The sequence below is a fragment of the Empidonax traillii genome, unplaced genomic scaffold (assembly GCF_003031625.1).
Source record: "Empidonax traillii isolate 1590-97213 ecotype Southwest subspecies unplaced genomic scaffold, ASM303162v1 scaffold91:size2966241, whole genome shotgun sequence".
In the NCBI taxonomy this organism is placed as follows: domain Eukaryota; kingdom Metazoa; phylum Chordata; class Aves; order Passeriformes; family Tyrannidae; genus Empidonax; species Empidonax traillii.
In genome coordinates this window covers 1,596,742-1,609,597 of record NW_020955284.1, presented here as the reverse complement: position 1 = coordinate 1,609,597, position 12,856 = coordinate 1,596,742, and the positions used below count along the sequence as shown (strand labels likewise).

The 12,856-nt window shown below is 52.2% G+C and overlaps 1 protein-coding gene across 1 annotated transcript; it reads right to left on the bottom strand.

Moving 5' to 3' along the window:
- Positions 1–631: 631 nt before the first annotated feature.
- On the bottom strand, positions 632–12,533 carry RBBP8NL (RBBP8 N-terminal like). Its single transcript, XM_027881654.1, has 13 exons — positions 12,467–12,533; positions 11,268–11,310; positions 10,700–10,795; positions 10,226–10,338; positions 9,766–9,838; positions 8,968–9,134; positions 8,399–8,481; positions 6,922–7,085; positions 5,127–5,931; positions 4,540–4,648; positions 2,569–2,630; positions 2,131–2,257; positions 632–961 (listed from the first exon to the last, which is right to left on the bottom strand). Exons 1-13 carry the CDS (start codon positions 12,531–12,533, stop codon positions 843–845), a joined length of 2,028 nt encoding a protein of 675 aa, XP_027737455.1. The 3' UTR covers positions 632–842.
- Between the last annotated feature and the right edge of the window lie 323 nt (positions 12,534–12,856).

Genomic DNA, 12,856 nt, shown 5'->3' with positions numbered 1-12,856 from the left:
TGTGGCTGCAGGGATGCTTTGCTGCAGTCCTTCCCATCTCATTCCTGCAGTAAAAAATATTATTAAAAACAATTTATCCACGTGAAAAACAGCTCCCAGCGATAGTGTGAATTGCTGAGCTGGTGCTCTGCTGTGAGCCACAGCTTGGTCTCACACACTGACCCTTTCCAGGCATTCAGGACACCCTTTGGGAGAGGGAACACTCAAGCTCTTCCCATGCATTTCTCCCTGTCCTCTCCAGGGACACATCCCACCTGTCCACTCATGTGCTTGCTCTTCACTTAACTGGAAAAGGAAACCATGGACTTTTTTCAGGTCAAAAAAGATCCACATGTGTATGAAACCTGGGTAGGGATTTAATTAAAGCAGGTTTGCAAATGGGACCCCACAGTGTTTGGCTTGGTCACCACCCTTTGACCAGCCATCAGGCCATCCTACATGAGGAACGGGGTCTGGGTAGTCTGTTCTCCAAGCACAAAATCCCAGGGAAGAACATGGTTCTGATCCAGGGTGAGGGCTGCAAAGAGATGTCTGCTCCTCCTAGCAGCAGTCTGAGGGTCTGCTCCAGTGCAGGGCTGGGGTCACTGAATCAGCTACTCCACCAGCAGTGACCTGGCTGCTCCACCAGCAGTGACCTGGCTGCTCCAGGGATCACCTGCATGGCTCTTCCTTGCCCAGCCTCTTTTGGGGCACTGAGTGAGGAGTTTCTGAATGCTCTACCCGTTAATGGGTCCCTATGAATTCCCCACTGCCAGGCCCAGCACGACAGAAGGATTCACTCCCAGAGTGGGTGGGATGCTGAGGCCTCCAAGCCCTCTGTGCTGCTTCATCCTGCCCTGCTGTTAACTCTCCTCAGAGGTAGCATTGTGGGAAGCAGAGCAATTTTCCAGTTCCTTTGTGATCCCCACTGAGCATTGCTCCACTTTGATTTTCTTTCTTCCTCTCATTGACTTCTTAGCTCCTGTAAACAGCAAGATGACAGCAGGAGTCAACCACAGAGCAATGGATTTACATGTACGGAGTCAGCATGGCCTCATCCCAAAATAGGAAGAGTGCAGGAGGAAGCAGAGCTCAGCAGAGGAAAGATGAAGAGAAACACCTCACAAGTGAGATGTGTGGGTTATCCAGAGGAGGCTGTTGTCATCCTGGACACAGAAACAACGTGTAAAGCACAAATAGGCAGAGGTCTGACCTGATGCAGGAGCATACCTGAGAGGGTACCTGGACCAGCAGGATGTATCCCTTGTATTTTTCCCCCTTCCAGTGTGGTACATGGCCCACATCATGTGCTGAGAGAGGTGTTATGCCTCTCCAATCACCCCATTCCTACCACAGCTGCATTCAGTCCTCACCCAGGACATCTCCATCCTGTTCCAGAGGATTGGATGTGTCTGTCTTGGGGTGTGCAGGGCATCTTCCTCCCCATTGCTCTGGGTAGCTGATTTTGTAGAGCAAATCCTCTTGTCACCCAGCTGTAGTGGTGTCTCCTGAATAAGCAGACCCCTCTGAAGGCTGGGCTGTCAAACAAGCTGCTTTCATGTTCCAGCAGCAACCCTCTACATTTATAATTGGGTCAACACTTCTCTGTCTTTATGGCTGGTACAGAGGGGGTGAGCAGCAGGGTTTGTCTGACAGAGCACTTTTTAAGGCCTGACAGATACACTGTCTTATCCTTACCCTTATCAGGAGCAGTTTTCTGCTTATTCACCTGTAGGAAACACGTGTACAACACATTCCTCTGTCAGCAGGGAAACCTCCCCAGCCACACTGGGAGATCAACAGAATGGGCAGAAACCTTCCTCTGAATGTGAATAACTCACCCCTGGGAATTTGGCCTTCCCCAGTCACTGCCTCTCTGACCTGCTAAGCAAACACAGCTCTGTTAGCTTAGGTGCTCAGGAGTGCTCTCCTGGTCACCCTGCCCAGGCTGTCCTGGCTAACCATTAGCAGGGAGCTCCTCCAGCTGGAGACAAGCGTTGCCAAAACACAGCACACAATGGCGTGTGCTCAGCAGAAGAACCCTCCTCCCCTCTGCCCTCGGTTCCCTCACGCTTTCCTCACAGGAGCCTCTTGGGAAGCAGCAGAAATTGTGACCCTGAGCTGATACCCCGAGGACCTCCTCCTCCCTACCTTTCATCCAAGGATCCTGTCCTCTTTTTCTCTTCTTCTGCTGCACATGAGCTTTGTCTTTAGTGCAAAGGTATTTCCCATCAGCCTCGGCTTCTTGTAGGATATCGTCTTCATACGGGGCAGCCCCCTATACCAACGAGAACAGTCAGTCTACAAACTACCCTGGATTTCCCAGGGAGCTAATGGCATTGCCAGGGACCTTTGTGATCCTTGCTATGGAGCGATGACAAAAGCTATTGTTCATAAACACTCTTGTCTAGCTGGAAAGAGTGATACTTCTATCCCTCAGCAACACATTGTGTAACAGGGTGGGAATGAGGTTTGGCACCTGGTGCAGGAAGAGCCATCACCTGCTGGAGGGAGCTCAGGCAGGGACAACCTGTCTTATGCCTCTTGGACCCGGCAGCCTAAGCTGATGGCTGAGGAGAACAAACAAACCTCGCTGTCCGTTGTGTCTGGCTCATCGGATTCCTGCTTCCCAGACTCAGCGTCATTGTCATCTAAGGAAACACAAAAAGAAGGGCTTTCTTTGGCTGGCAGGAGGCTTGACAAGCTCACGAGCAGATACAGAGCCACTGAGGCAGAAAACAGGTTTAGCAATAAACTGTGTTGCAAAGCAGAGGCACTGCGAGCTTAGTGGCTTGGAATGAATAGTTATAGATGATCCAACAGGACTCTGTTGGGAAACCAGCTCCCAGTAAAGCTGTATCCATAGGACTTTGCTACACCAAGGTTGCAAGTGTTGCTGCCCCTACATTCAGGTGGGAAGCTGAGGGGTATTTAAACCCCAGACTGCACCTTCCCCTTTTAGCCCCAGGTGGGGGGAAGTTTCTCACACATTTGCTGCTGGTGTTGGCTCTTGGCAGGAAATGTGTGCTGAGGAGCAGAGGAAGGAAAGGCAGAGGAGACACTTCCCTGCCCAGCAAAGGATTTTGCTGCACATAGACCCCAGGGCCACAGAACCCCAGACACAAACCTGCACACACCTGACCTCTGTACAGAGTGAATCTGCACGAGCTGGGGGCCAAACCTTGCTGTTGGTGGCATTGCCCTGTCTGCACCCAGAGCAGCACACCTGGGCTGGCCATGGAGGGCAGAAAGGGCTGGGGACAGGGCTGTGCCCTCTTCTGAGGGGCAGGGACATTCCAGAAGCTCGATACTTCTGGTCATGACATCAGGTCTGGCTGGGGTGGGGCTCAGCAGGGCAGCCGCCCTGCCCAGGTGGGAGAGCAGACAAGGCTGCTTCCAGGCACTCCTGGAGTCCCTGTAGCCTGATTCCATCCTCACCTTGTCCTTCTGCAGGTTAAGGTTCACTAGAAAGTGCAGAAGTTTGTGTCTCGTTTCCTGGGCTTTGCGTCAAGCTTAAGGTGAGAACTGAAGAAAGTCCTGTATTCCCACACCCAGAATGTAATCAGCTGAAATTCTTCTGCCATGATGATATCTCCTTAGCATGTAAATCACAGAGGACTCCCTTTTTTTTTTTTTTTTTTCCTTCACCGTGAAAAATCCTGCTCCGGAGAGTGTTCCCAAACCACTCCGACACGCCCAGACCAACTAATCCAGGCGAGCTCAACTTTCCGGCCAAGCCAGTAAGGCTGGTACTGAGCAGCTCTCAGTAGACGTGCTTCCTGCTCCGAGCCCCATGGCTGCTGCCTCCCACCCACCTGGACAAACCTGGCACCCGTGTCCCCTGGTGGTCAGGCAGAAGAAAGCCTTGAAAGGGCTCTTATGGGGGAATGGAGCAGGGAAGAAGAAGGAGAGCATCCTGATCTACCTGCTGCAGGTACCAGCATCCCAATCTCCATGCTCAACCCAGGGCACGCACTGGAGCAAGGGAACAAACACGGATGGTTTTCCAGTGTTAGCCCTGCAAACCTTTCATTTTCCCCGTCTCTGCTGGGGACTTCTGAGCTTCTGCTTCCCTGAGAGGAGTGGGTAATGCTGGAGCAGCAATGTTATCTTATTGCTGCTCGCTCTGGAGTGGGTTTTGCCAATAGGCTGGAGCTACACTGACCTCTTTAGCTCCTGGGAATTCCACGCCACCAGGCATGGAGTGAAGGGTGCTCTTCATGGGTGACTCCTGACCCTGCTGGGCAGGGACACTGGGCGGCTTTCCTCCAGAACAGCTGAAGTTACTTTCTCCCTATTAATACTAAGCCTGAGTTTTAGGCATCTCTAGGGTGGAAAATTGAGTTCTCAAGGACAGAAATGTGAAACCTGAATTTCCCAAGATGGCCCAAAATTGTTGGGAGCCAGGAGCACCTGGGTCGATGGAAGGTTCGCTCCTGTCAGTGCGTTTGCAGGTGCGTGCAGAGCCCAGTGCAGAGCTCCAGGGTGGGAGGTGCCTTTGCCAAAATGCACCTTTTGCTCTTGCCTTCTCAAATGTCACATTTGCCTGGGGCTTCTTACCTGCTTCTCCCTTCTGTGCACTCACATCCCTTCTCACCCCGGACTCAGGGAGGGCCTCTGGGTTGCTCGGTGTGGAGTTGTTTGTCAGATGTGCCCATGAGAGCGTGAGCTGTGGGATACAGGGATACAGGGATACGGGGATGCAGGGATACAGGGATACAGGGATGCAGGGATGCAGGGATGCAGGGATACAGGGATGCAGGAATGCAGGGAGCACAAACACTGCTGCTGCCAGGCAGGAGGAAAGGACTGACCCTAGCCTTATACCCATGGGGATGAGCATCACAGAGGCATTTCTGTGTGCTGTGGTGTGCTGCAGGGAACCCAGCACGGCTTCTGGACCAGCCTGCAGGAGGGGACACAGGCACTGCCTATCCTTGGGCTCGGATGGAAACCCCACGGGCACTGGGGGGGAGATGGGGAATGAGAGCCCAGGCTGAGCAGCTGTGGCTCTGCCACGTGCAAATTGGCTTCACACATGTCAAAGCCATCCTCCTAACAGTGGTCACAATGGTGCCAGCAGTAGGGCTGGACACCCTGGGGAGGGGAAGGGGCCAGAGCTGGTGCCCAACGCGACCTGTACTCACCACAGGTGCATCTTCTTCCTCCTCCTCTTCCTTCTTGGCAGCACCAGGCAGTGCCCGGGTGGCACTGGGCCAGTGGTAGGGGAAGCGCAGGTCGTCCCGCTGTGCCCTGTGTCTCCCACTAGGGCCGTGGGCTGTCAGCTCAGCGGGGCTCTCCCCGGGGCTGCCGCACCCCCGCAGCTCCCGGCGGTGGTGCCAGTCTGTTTCCCTGCCACGGCCGGAGTCTGACAGGTCCAGTGGCGTGTCTGCATCATCATCCCTTGCCTCCTTCACCTTTACTCGGAGCTCGGGGCGTTCTCGGCTCAGCCAAAGCTCCTTCTCTTCCTTCCCATCCGCGGCATCCTCCAGGAAGGACCTTTCCTCCTTGCATCCCGCCGCGATGCTCAGCCACGGGGAGAGGGGCCGCTCCTCGGGTTTGAGCTTGGTGTCTCCCTCTGCCCGCTGGCCTGGCTGGCACTGCTGCATGAGGAGGTGCTGCAGCCGCTCCCGGTGCTTGAGGAGGTGCAGTTTTTCTTCCAGGTGCTGATCCCTCACGTACACCATGGTGGCAGGGAGCTTCAGCAAGGCTGCGTGATCTTCCCAGCCGTCTCGTGACCGTGTCCTGCCCTCAGCGTCCTTGGTCCTGAGCAAATGGCTGGAGAAGCTGCTGCCATCCCGCTCAGCCGAGGTGCAGTGACTCGCCAGCCCCAGCTGGTGCAGCGAAAGGTGCTTGTGGAGGAGGCAGAGCTGCTCTCGCCGGGTGGTCAGTTTTAAGGTTTCGTAGGATGGAGCAGCCTTGGGTGAGTCCAGTTTGCTTGCTGTTAAATAACTAAAAAAGAAAAAAAAGCAGTGAAAAAAAAAATCACATTAAGGAGAGGGTTTTCCTCTGGTTTCCCAGCCCTACAGGGTATGTATGTGGTCTGTCCTGCTCTTTCTGTGTCCTCTTGCAGCTCTTGGTCCATGCATCGTGCTTGCCTTTGGGTGCTGTCCTGGTGGCTGGGGGGGTCAGGCAGCAGGTGTCCTCACTGCACACACTTCAGGAAACCATCCCTATCCAGCAGCAATTCCCTGTCCCTGGGCCACAGCAGGTCGAGGTAGTGGGTTGAGTGAGGGTGAGGATACAGTGACCGCTCACATCGGCACTGCTGCTGAGGAGTCACTTTTCAAATCAACAGCCAGCAGCATCCTACCCACCCCCCCTGGGCTTTCTTAGTGCCTTGGTGGGCCTGAAGACCTGCAGGACAGAGGAACAGCCCATCCTGCCCTAATCTCACTCAGTGGGAGCCTTTTACAGCCATGGTAAGAAGGTTGGTACAGTGCAGGAACCTGCCCTGCAAACCCAGTCCCTGCTATCACTGCTTATTTGTCTTCCATGAGTGCAAACTTTTCCCAGGAATGCTCAGCAGAACTACTCCCACTCTGGAAAACTTGCTACAGATGAACTCACTAGCCTTGCTCAGCCCTCTGTGCTCCTGAAATCCATGGGGAGGATAAGCCTGAGAAGTGCTGAGCCCTGCAGTAAAGCCCATTAGAATAGATAAGGAGGATCAGGGATTCCTGCCTGCTGTGGGACAAGTCCTTCACCTGGTTGGAGGTGAGGGCACCTGCTTCACTTTATGGGTCTGTCTGAGACCCATAAGAGGCTGATCTTGTTGGGCTGGATTCCAGTCATTTTTTACTGGTATAAACTGGAAGATTCCTCCCTCCCCAGGGCTGTGGGAGAAGTTTGGATAGGAAGGTGGACAGACAAAGGCCCTCTCATCCCTGTCTGCCCAGTGGGACAGTGCCATGGGCCATGGACCCAGGAACTGGTACTCACGCCTCAAGGCTGGGGCTGTGCTCACGCTCCGGAGGGAGAGGAGTCTTCCTTGCTGGTGGGGACACTGCTGTTCCTGAAGGACTTTTTTCCAGGAGACAGGGCCTGGAACCGGGTCTCACCAGGGCAATGGTTCCATGCAGCTGGTTGGAAATCCTCTGGGATGCCTGTGGCAGAGAGGAGAAAGTCCAGGTGAGCCATTCTGCTACGGGGAGCCCAGCTGAGCTGGGATGCATCCCTTCACCAGTGAGAACAAGATAGGCAGCTCCTGAGTGCTCTGTTTGATGATTCTGGTCAACAGCTTGACCAGATTTTTATTAATTTTTACTAGGAAATTTCCCCCTCATGCTTTCTGGTATGATCTACTGCACTCTCTATTTTTTGACTGTGCTGATTTGTACAGCAGGAGGTCTTGTGTCTCTGCTCAAGTCAAGTCATGATTCAGTGGCTTAACCAAGATAAGACCCTGCAAATTCCCTGACCTTTACTCATGTAAGCTCCTGGCACAGACAGCTTTGGTGGGTGTATTTCTAGTGGAATGCCTGGTTGTGAGGCCAGGACATCATCATCTCCATCAGCTGTCATGAAAGGCTCACCACACGTTCTGACTTGACTTTCCCCTGCCCACCTGGAGATGTCACCAGCCCTTCCTGTGATCCCTATTAATTATCCCCACAGCCTGCCTGCAGCCTTACCAAAACCCCTTTTCACCTGCTCTTTCAAGTTTTTTGTGGAGGTCAGGAAAGCAAAAGCTGTGCCAAAACAGAAGCACTTATGTGGGTGCGCATGTGGGCTTGATTTCCCACGACCAGGAACAGGGCTCCAGGTCCTGCAGTCTCATCTCCCAGCGCCCAATGTCACCATATCACTCAGCAACCCTCAGCTGGCACCACTCTCTGTGTTTGTGTTTGCATCAGTGCACAAAATGACAACCACTGAACACTGGGTCCTCTGAAAATACCAATATTCATTATGCTGCACATGGAGAGACATCTGTGCCTGCTCTTGGGCAGGGCTGCTGTGGTGTGTTTGTTCTTGGTACCCACAACTCCCACAGTTTATACGTTCTCCAGGCTTTTCCAATGTTCACTGTGCTCCAGCTCCTTGCTCACCCAGGTAAGGGAGAGCTGACTATGGCTCAGGATGAGCCACACTGAAACGTGGCTCAGCACAGTCTCTCCAGCCCCTTCATTCATGAATTTAAAACTCAGGAGCAAACAGGGATGTGCACCTTCACAGCAGGGACAGGAGCCTGTGCCAAACTTCACGTGCTTTGCTTGCACCAAGTGGCAATTTCTGCAGAGAGGATGCACCTGGCATTTTGTAGGTGCCCTCCTTGGCACTGCCCAAGTCTGGTTAATTGTTTCACCCTCTGAGTGCCTCCTGCTCTTTCCCTATCCCAATCTGCTTGTCTTGATCCATGATGACCACAGCGGTGGGAAAAAGGCCTGAGGTCATCAAACCACCTCTGACAACTCACCATTTCTGCGAGGCTGACTTCTTGGAGAACAGTGCCTGGGGAAGTCCTGCTGCTTGGAGAACTTCTCTGTGCTGCAGGCTTTTCTGCAAAAGAGACACAAACAGTCGCCCAGAGCTGCTGCAGCCCTGCTCTGCAGTGTGCTGGAGTCTCACAGCCTCCCAGGGACCCACTTGGCTGGTACCAACCACCTCTTACTGAAGACTTTGAGTCAAAATTTCCTTTTGGCTCAAGCCAGCATCTGATTGAACGTGCCCTCCATTACATGTCTGGTTGGGCAAGGCAACAACAGGGTCTCTGCATGAAAGAGGTGGTGGATCCACACTTGCACATCACTTGTGTTACAGTGAGGGCAGCCAAACACTCCTTTTCTCTCATGCAGAGCAGTATGTTTCTCCTTTGATGTGCATTTCTCCCCCAGCACCTGTTCTGCCCATGGCAATGTCCATCTGAGGTGCCAACAGCTTGGCCTCTGCTCTGCAGACCCTTTCCCAGAGCAGTTTTGCACCGTGACTCAGTCACTCTTCCCATTCCCAGGTCCCCCAAGGGTGGCAGGAGCCAGCAACACCCACCTTCTCCCAGCTCAAGGTCTGCCACACCATGGTGGGCTTCTTCTGCTTCCCTGTGAGCTGCTTTCTCGGTGCCAACACTTCTGCTCACTGGGGACAGTAAAGGCAATGGGGAGCTTGGTGTGGAGGTGCTTTCTCTGGAGGTGACTCCTGGGTTCTTTGCCCTGTCCCTGTTGAAAGGAAAAGGACATGAATTAATGGGAAGGGGTAGGAAAAGGAAGGTTTCGGAGCCACTGTACTGGGAGCTCTGAGCCCAGTGTTCACACTTACGTATTTATGTAAGCGTGTGTGTGGATATACTGGATCCTCAGACTCACCTCCTTCCACTGAAGCTTATCACTAGCTCAGCTGCAGTCTGGAGCACGGGGCAGAGCCAGCACGACAGCTCAAGGTCTGATTGCCCCACTTGGCCGTGGGTAATGTCACAGGAAGCCACGACGTTGGGTAAGCCGGGACCCAGCTGTGACTATTGCAAAAGCCCTGTGGGAACCTGTATGTCCCTGGCTGGGTTTTCAGCCTGCTGTAGGGGTGGATTCAGCATGGGGATGTGGTGGCTTTGCTCTGTCACCATGGAGGTGGAATCCTTGGATGCAGGTTAACAGGGGAGTGAGCAAAGGTCAATAAGGGTTTTGAGACTATTAGGAATGTTTCAATGTCTAACATATACAGGAATCCACAGTAACTAGATGCTAAAATACCCCCGAAGATGCTGCAGTCTGGACATAGCCCTGCTCAGCTGTGGGGACGCCCCTGTCCTTACTAACACCCCTCATTATGAATGAAACCCAGGAAAGCACTTACTCCAGGCTCCGGAGCTTCTTCAGTTCTTCCTTGAGAGTTTTGTTCTCCTCCCTCAGGCGATTTGTCTCATTAGCTGCAGGGACAGAGGTTGTGCTGAGGGTTCAGGTGTGCAAGGAGAGAGCTGATGCTCCCCACAGCTTGCCGGGGTCCCCGAGGGAGGAGGAGGAGGGGGGATTGGCAGCAGGTTTTGGAGGGATTCCGAATTTCCTTCCTTCCTCCTCTCTCTGAAAATGTGGAGGGACTAAAGGATAAAAGGGAGCAACTTTCTGACTCGGGTTTCATCAGCTCTGCTGCTTCGTGTGAGGGGTTACCTCTGCTTGAGGGGTGTGGGCTGATATCCACAGCCCTGCTCCCTCCCTTCTCCCCATCCCCAAGCCCTGTGCAAATATCCGGGAGAGGCTTGAACTGAGCAAAGGCTCAGCCAGCCAAAGCCGAGCCTACAGAGGGCAGTGGTACCTACAGAGGACGAAGATGTGCTGCAGGCTCTGGAAATGGGAGGTCTCGTACTCATTCTGCTTCTTTTTGGCCAGCTCCTGGGTGACCATGCATCTGTCACAGAGACCTGCTCGCAGCCTGCAGGAAGGAAAACCCACGGCCAGCAGCTTGTTACCACATGGTTCCCGTGGGGGAAATGAGCTCCTGCCCTCCCCAGGGAGAAGTGTGAACACCCAGCCTATCACCCCAAATTGGTGAGAGAGGTTATCACTGACCATTCTCCCCACCCTCCCGAGATATAGTCCCACCATCATGAGCTTAGGAAAGCTCCTCTGCATGTGCTCAGGCTCCTCCAGCTCTCCCAGCAGCTGAGTATGAGCTATAAAGAGGTTCCTGTGCTGCACCCCACTCCTGGGAAGACAGCAAATTCCAAAGTCTCCCCCTAGGACTGTGCAGTTGCTGCCACTAAGCAAGCACTCTATTGAGAAACAAATCCTACCTGTTTTCTAACACCTTTACATTTTCTTTAAGGACCTTTTGTTGTTCCCTTAATTGGTGATTTTTAGCAAACAGCTCTTCAATTCTCTGAGCATCACTAATTGAAAAAACAGAACACACAAAAAAAGGGGGTTATTAGATTTTTCCCAAAAATCTGTGCCTTCATCCACAGCACCCTTTTACTTGTGGGGCAGGAGGGGAAAAAATGTGTTAGAGCCCAGATGCTGCCCTGTGACACCTCCCTTGGAATTAGCAGCTTGCTTCCTTGCAGTTTATTGCTTTCCAAGAGAGTAATCACGGGCTGGCACGAGCATCACTTGCCAGTGGGAAGGTGAACTGGAGGTAGATTGGGATCACACCAAGCCCTGTGTGTCCCCCTGTGCTGGGGACTTGTATGGCAAAAACTCCCAAAAAGGTTTGAATTTGGCAGAGACAGAAAGGCAAGCAGCGCTCTCTAAATCCATCAGTTTTGGAGGAGAACTGGGGAGGTCTGAAAATCAGGCAGCGTAACCACCCCTCCACCCCCTGTCCCACCGCGGTGTGGGTGGGGTGGACTCGGCGTCGCTCACCGGCACTTCTCCGTCGTCAGCTCCGTCAGCTTGCTGTGCAGACCTGGAATGGGGAACAGAGGCAGAGAGGTGGGTGTTTGTTGCCAATCCCCTGGCACTCAGAAACAAACTGCTGTGATGGAACTTCAGGAAGGTGTGTGGCTTTGCAGAAATCTCATCGATTTACAAACCGTGTTTCCGAGAAGGAACAACGCAGTGCGTGTGTGAAGCACCACCATAGTTTACTACAGCTGGGAAAGCTGTACAGAATGCGAGCACATTTTGTATTTCGAGTATTTAATGCATCTGCATTTACCTCCCACCCCCCCCCAGAAGTCTGGTTTAGTTTAGTTTCTACTTATTTCTTGCTACAGCATACATTTCCCAGGTGGGCAGTATTTTACAGCTCTCAGGGTAGGAAAGCATCTTGGAGAATATTTACAGCTGAACGAGAATGGCTTTGGTTGATGGATCTGCAGACGTTACATCCTGTCAAATATATTTTATGCAAAGTAGATGTAAACATGTGGTTTAAATTGCTCAACAGCTTCCTCTAACTCTCACACGGCTTGAAATTACACAAGTGAAGAATGAATTCATAAGCCAGAATCCTCCAAAAGTGCTGATGTTTTGTTCATAATATTGATACTGGGAATTATTCTAATAGGAAAACAATTGTATTTGGCATTTGGTTGCTTAACCTAATGGGTTTTATTTTAATAATGTATGACCTGAGGAATAATTTATTCCCTAGAGGAATAAACTATCCAACCTGACTCTAATGTTTTCGTTAACAGAGCTTCATCTCCTGCTGCTTCTGTCTTATAGATTATTGCATCTTTCTGCTTTCCCTTTGATCCTTCAGTATCCAAATGTACTCCAATCCTTGTTGCTTGGAGCAGATGCCCAGCAGGTGTGTGTGTCACCTCTGCAAACCTCCCAATTCACCTTTAGCACAGACCACGGCAGCAGGAGCAGGAGAGGAGCCAAATCCCCCATGGCTAACGCTTGGAGCAAGTGGGATTCCTGGAGGGACTGAGCACCTCCATGGCTCACTCTCCAGGAGCCTTGGGTGCTCTCTCCTGCTCCTCCTCATCATCCAAAAAGTTACTGATTTTCTCAGTAAACCTTGTTCTCGTTTGAAACCAAACAGATCAAGGTGGCATTACACAGAAATGGACCCTGGCCAGTTTTTGGTCAGACATCTCTTGTCTCCTTACCTTGGACCTCTTTCTCATGGATTTCCTTGAGCTTGTTCAGGAACTCTGCAAAACTGTCTGTGGTCATGTTCAGAGCTGAGCCACACGCTGCTCTGCGTCCTGCGCGAGGATGTCCCTTTGCTTCAAATTATTCAGGTTTCAACCTACAATAGAAAGAAAAAGTCCAATAAAAGAGATGAGCCTTGTGCCTGTGGCATTCTGGAAAGTGTTAGAAACACGACAAAGCCCAAAGCGGGGAAAGGAAATAATTTGCTAAACCATGGGATGCATTTTTGTCCACCCTGCCACAGCTCTGAGCACAGCAAAGAGAATGTCTTGGAAACTGGGAGAACTGAAAGCCCAGCTGGAAAATCAGGCTTTTCCTCTACCTGCTGAGCTGTTTAAATTGCA

Bases quoted from the DNA above. Each gene is read 5' to 3' on its own strand.
- RBBP8NL (XM_027881654.1), bottom strand. From the start codon at position 12,533: ATGACCACAGACAGTTTTGCAGAGTTCCTGAACAAGCTCAAGGAAATC. The intron at 9,135-9,765 runs GTAAGTGCTTTC...TCCTTTCAACAG, and splicing joins AAGAAGCTCCGGAGCCTGGA to GGACAGGGCAAAGAACCCAG. The intron at 2,258-2,568 runs GTTTGTTTGTTC...TCGTTGGTATAG, and splicing joins CAGACACAACGGACAGCGAG to GGGGCTGCCCCGTATGAAGA.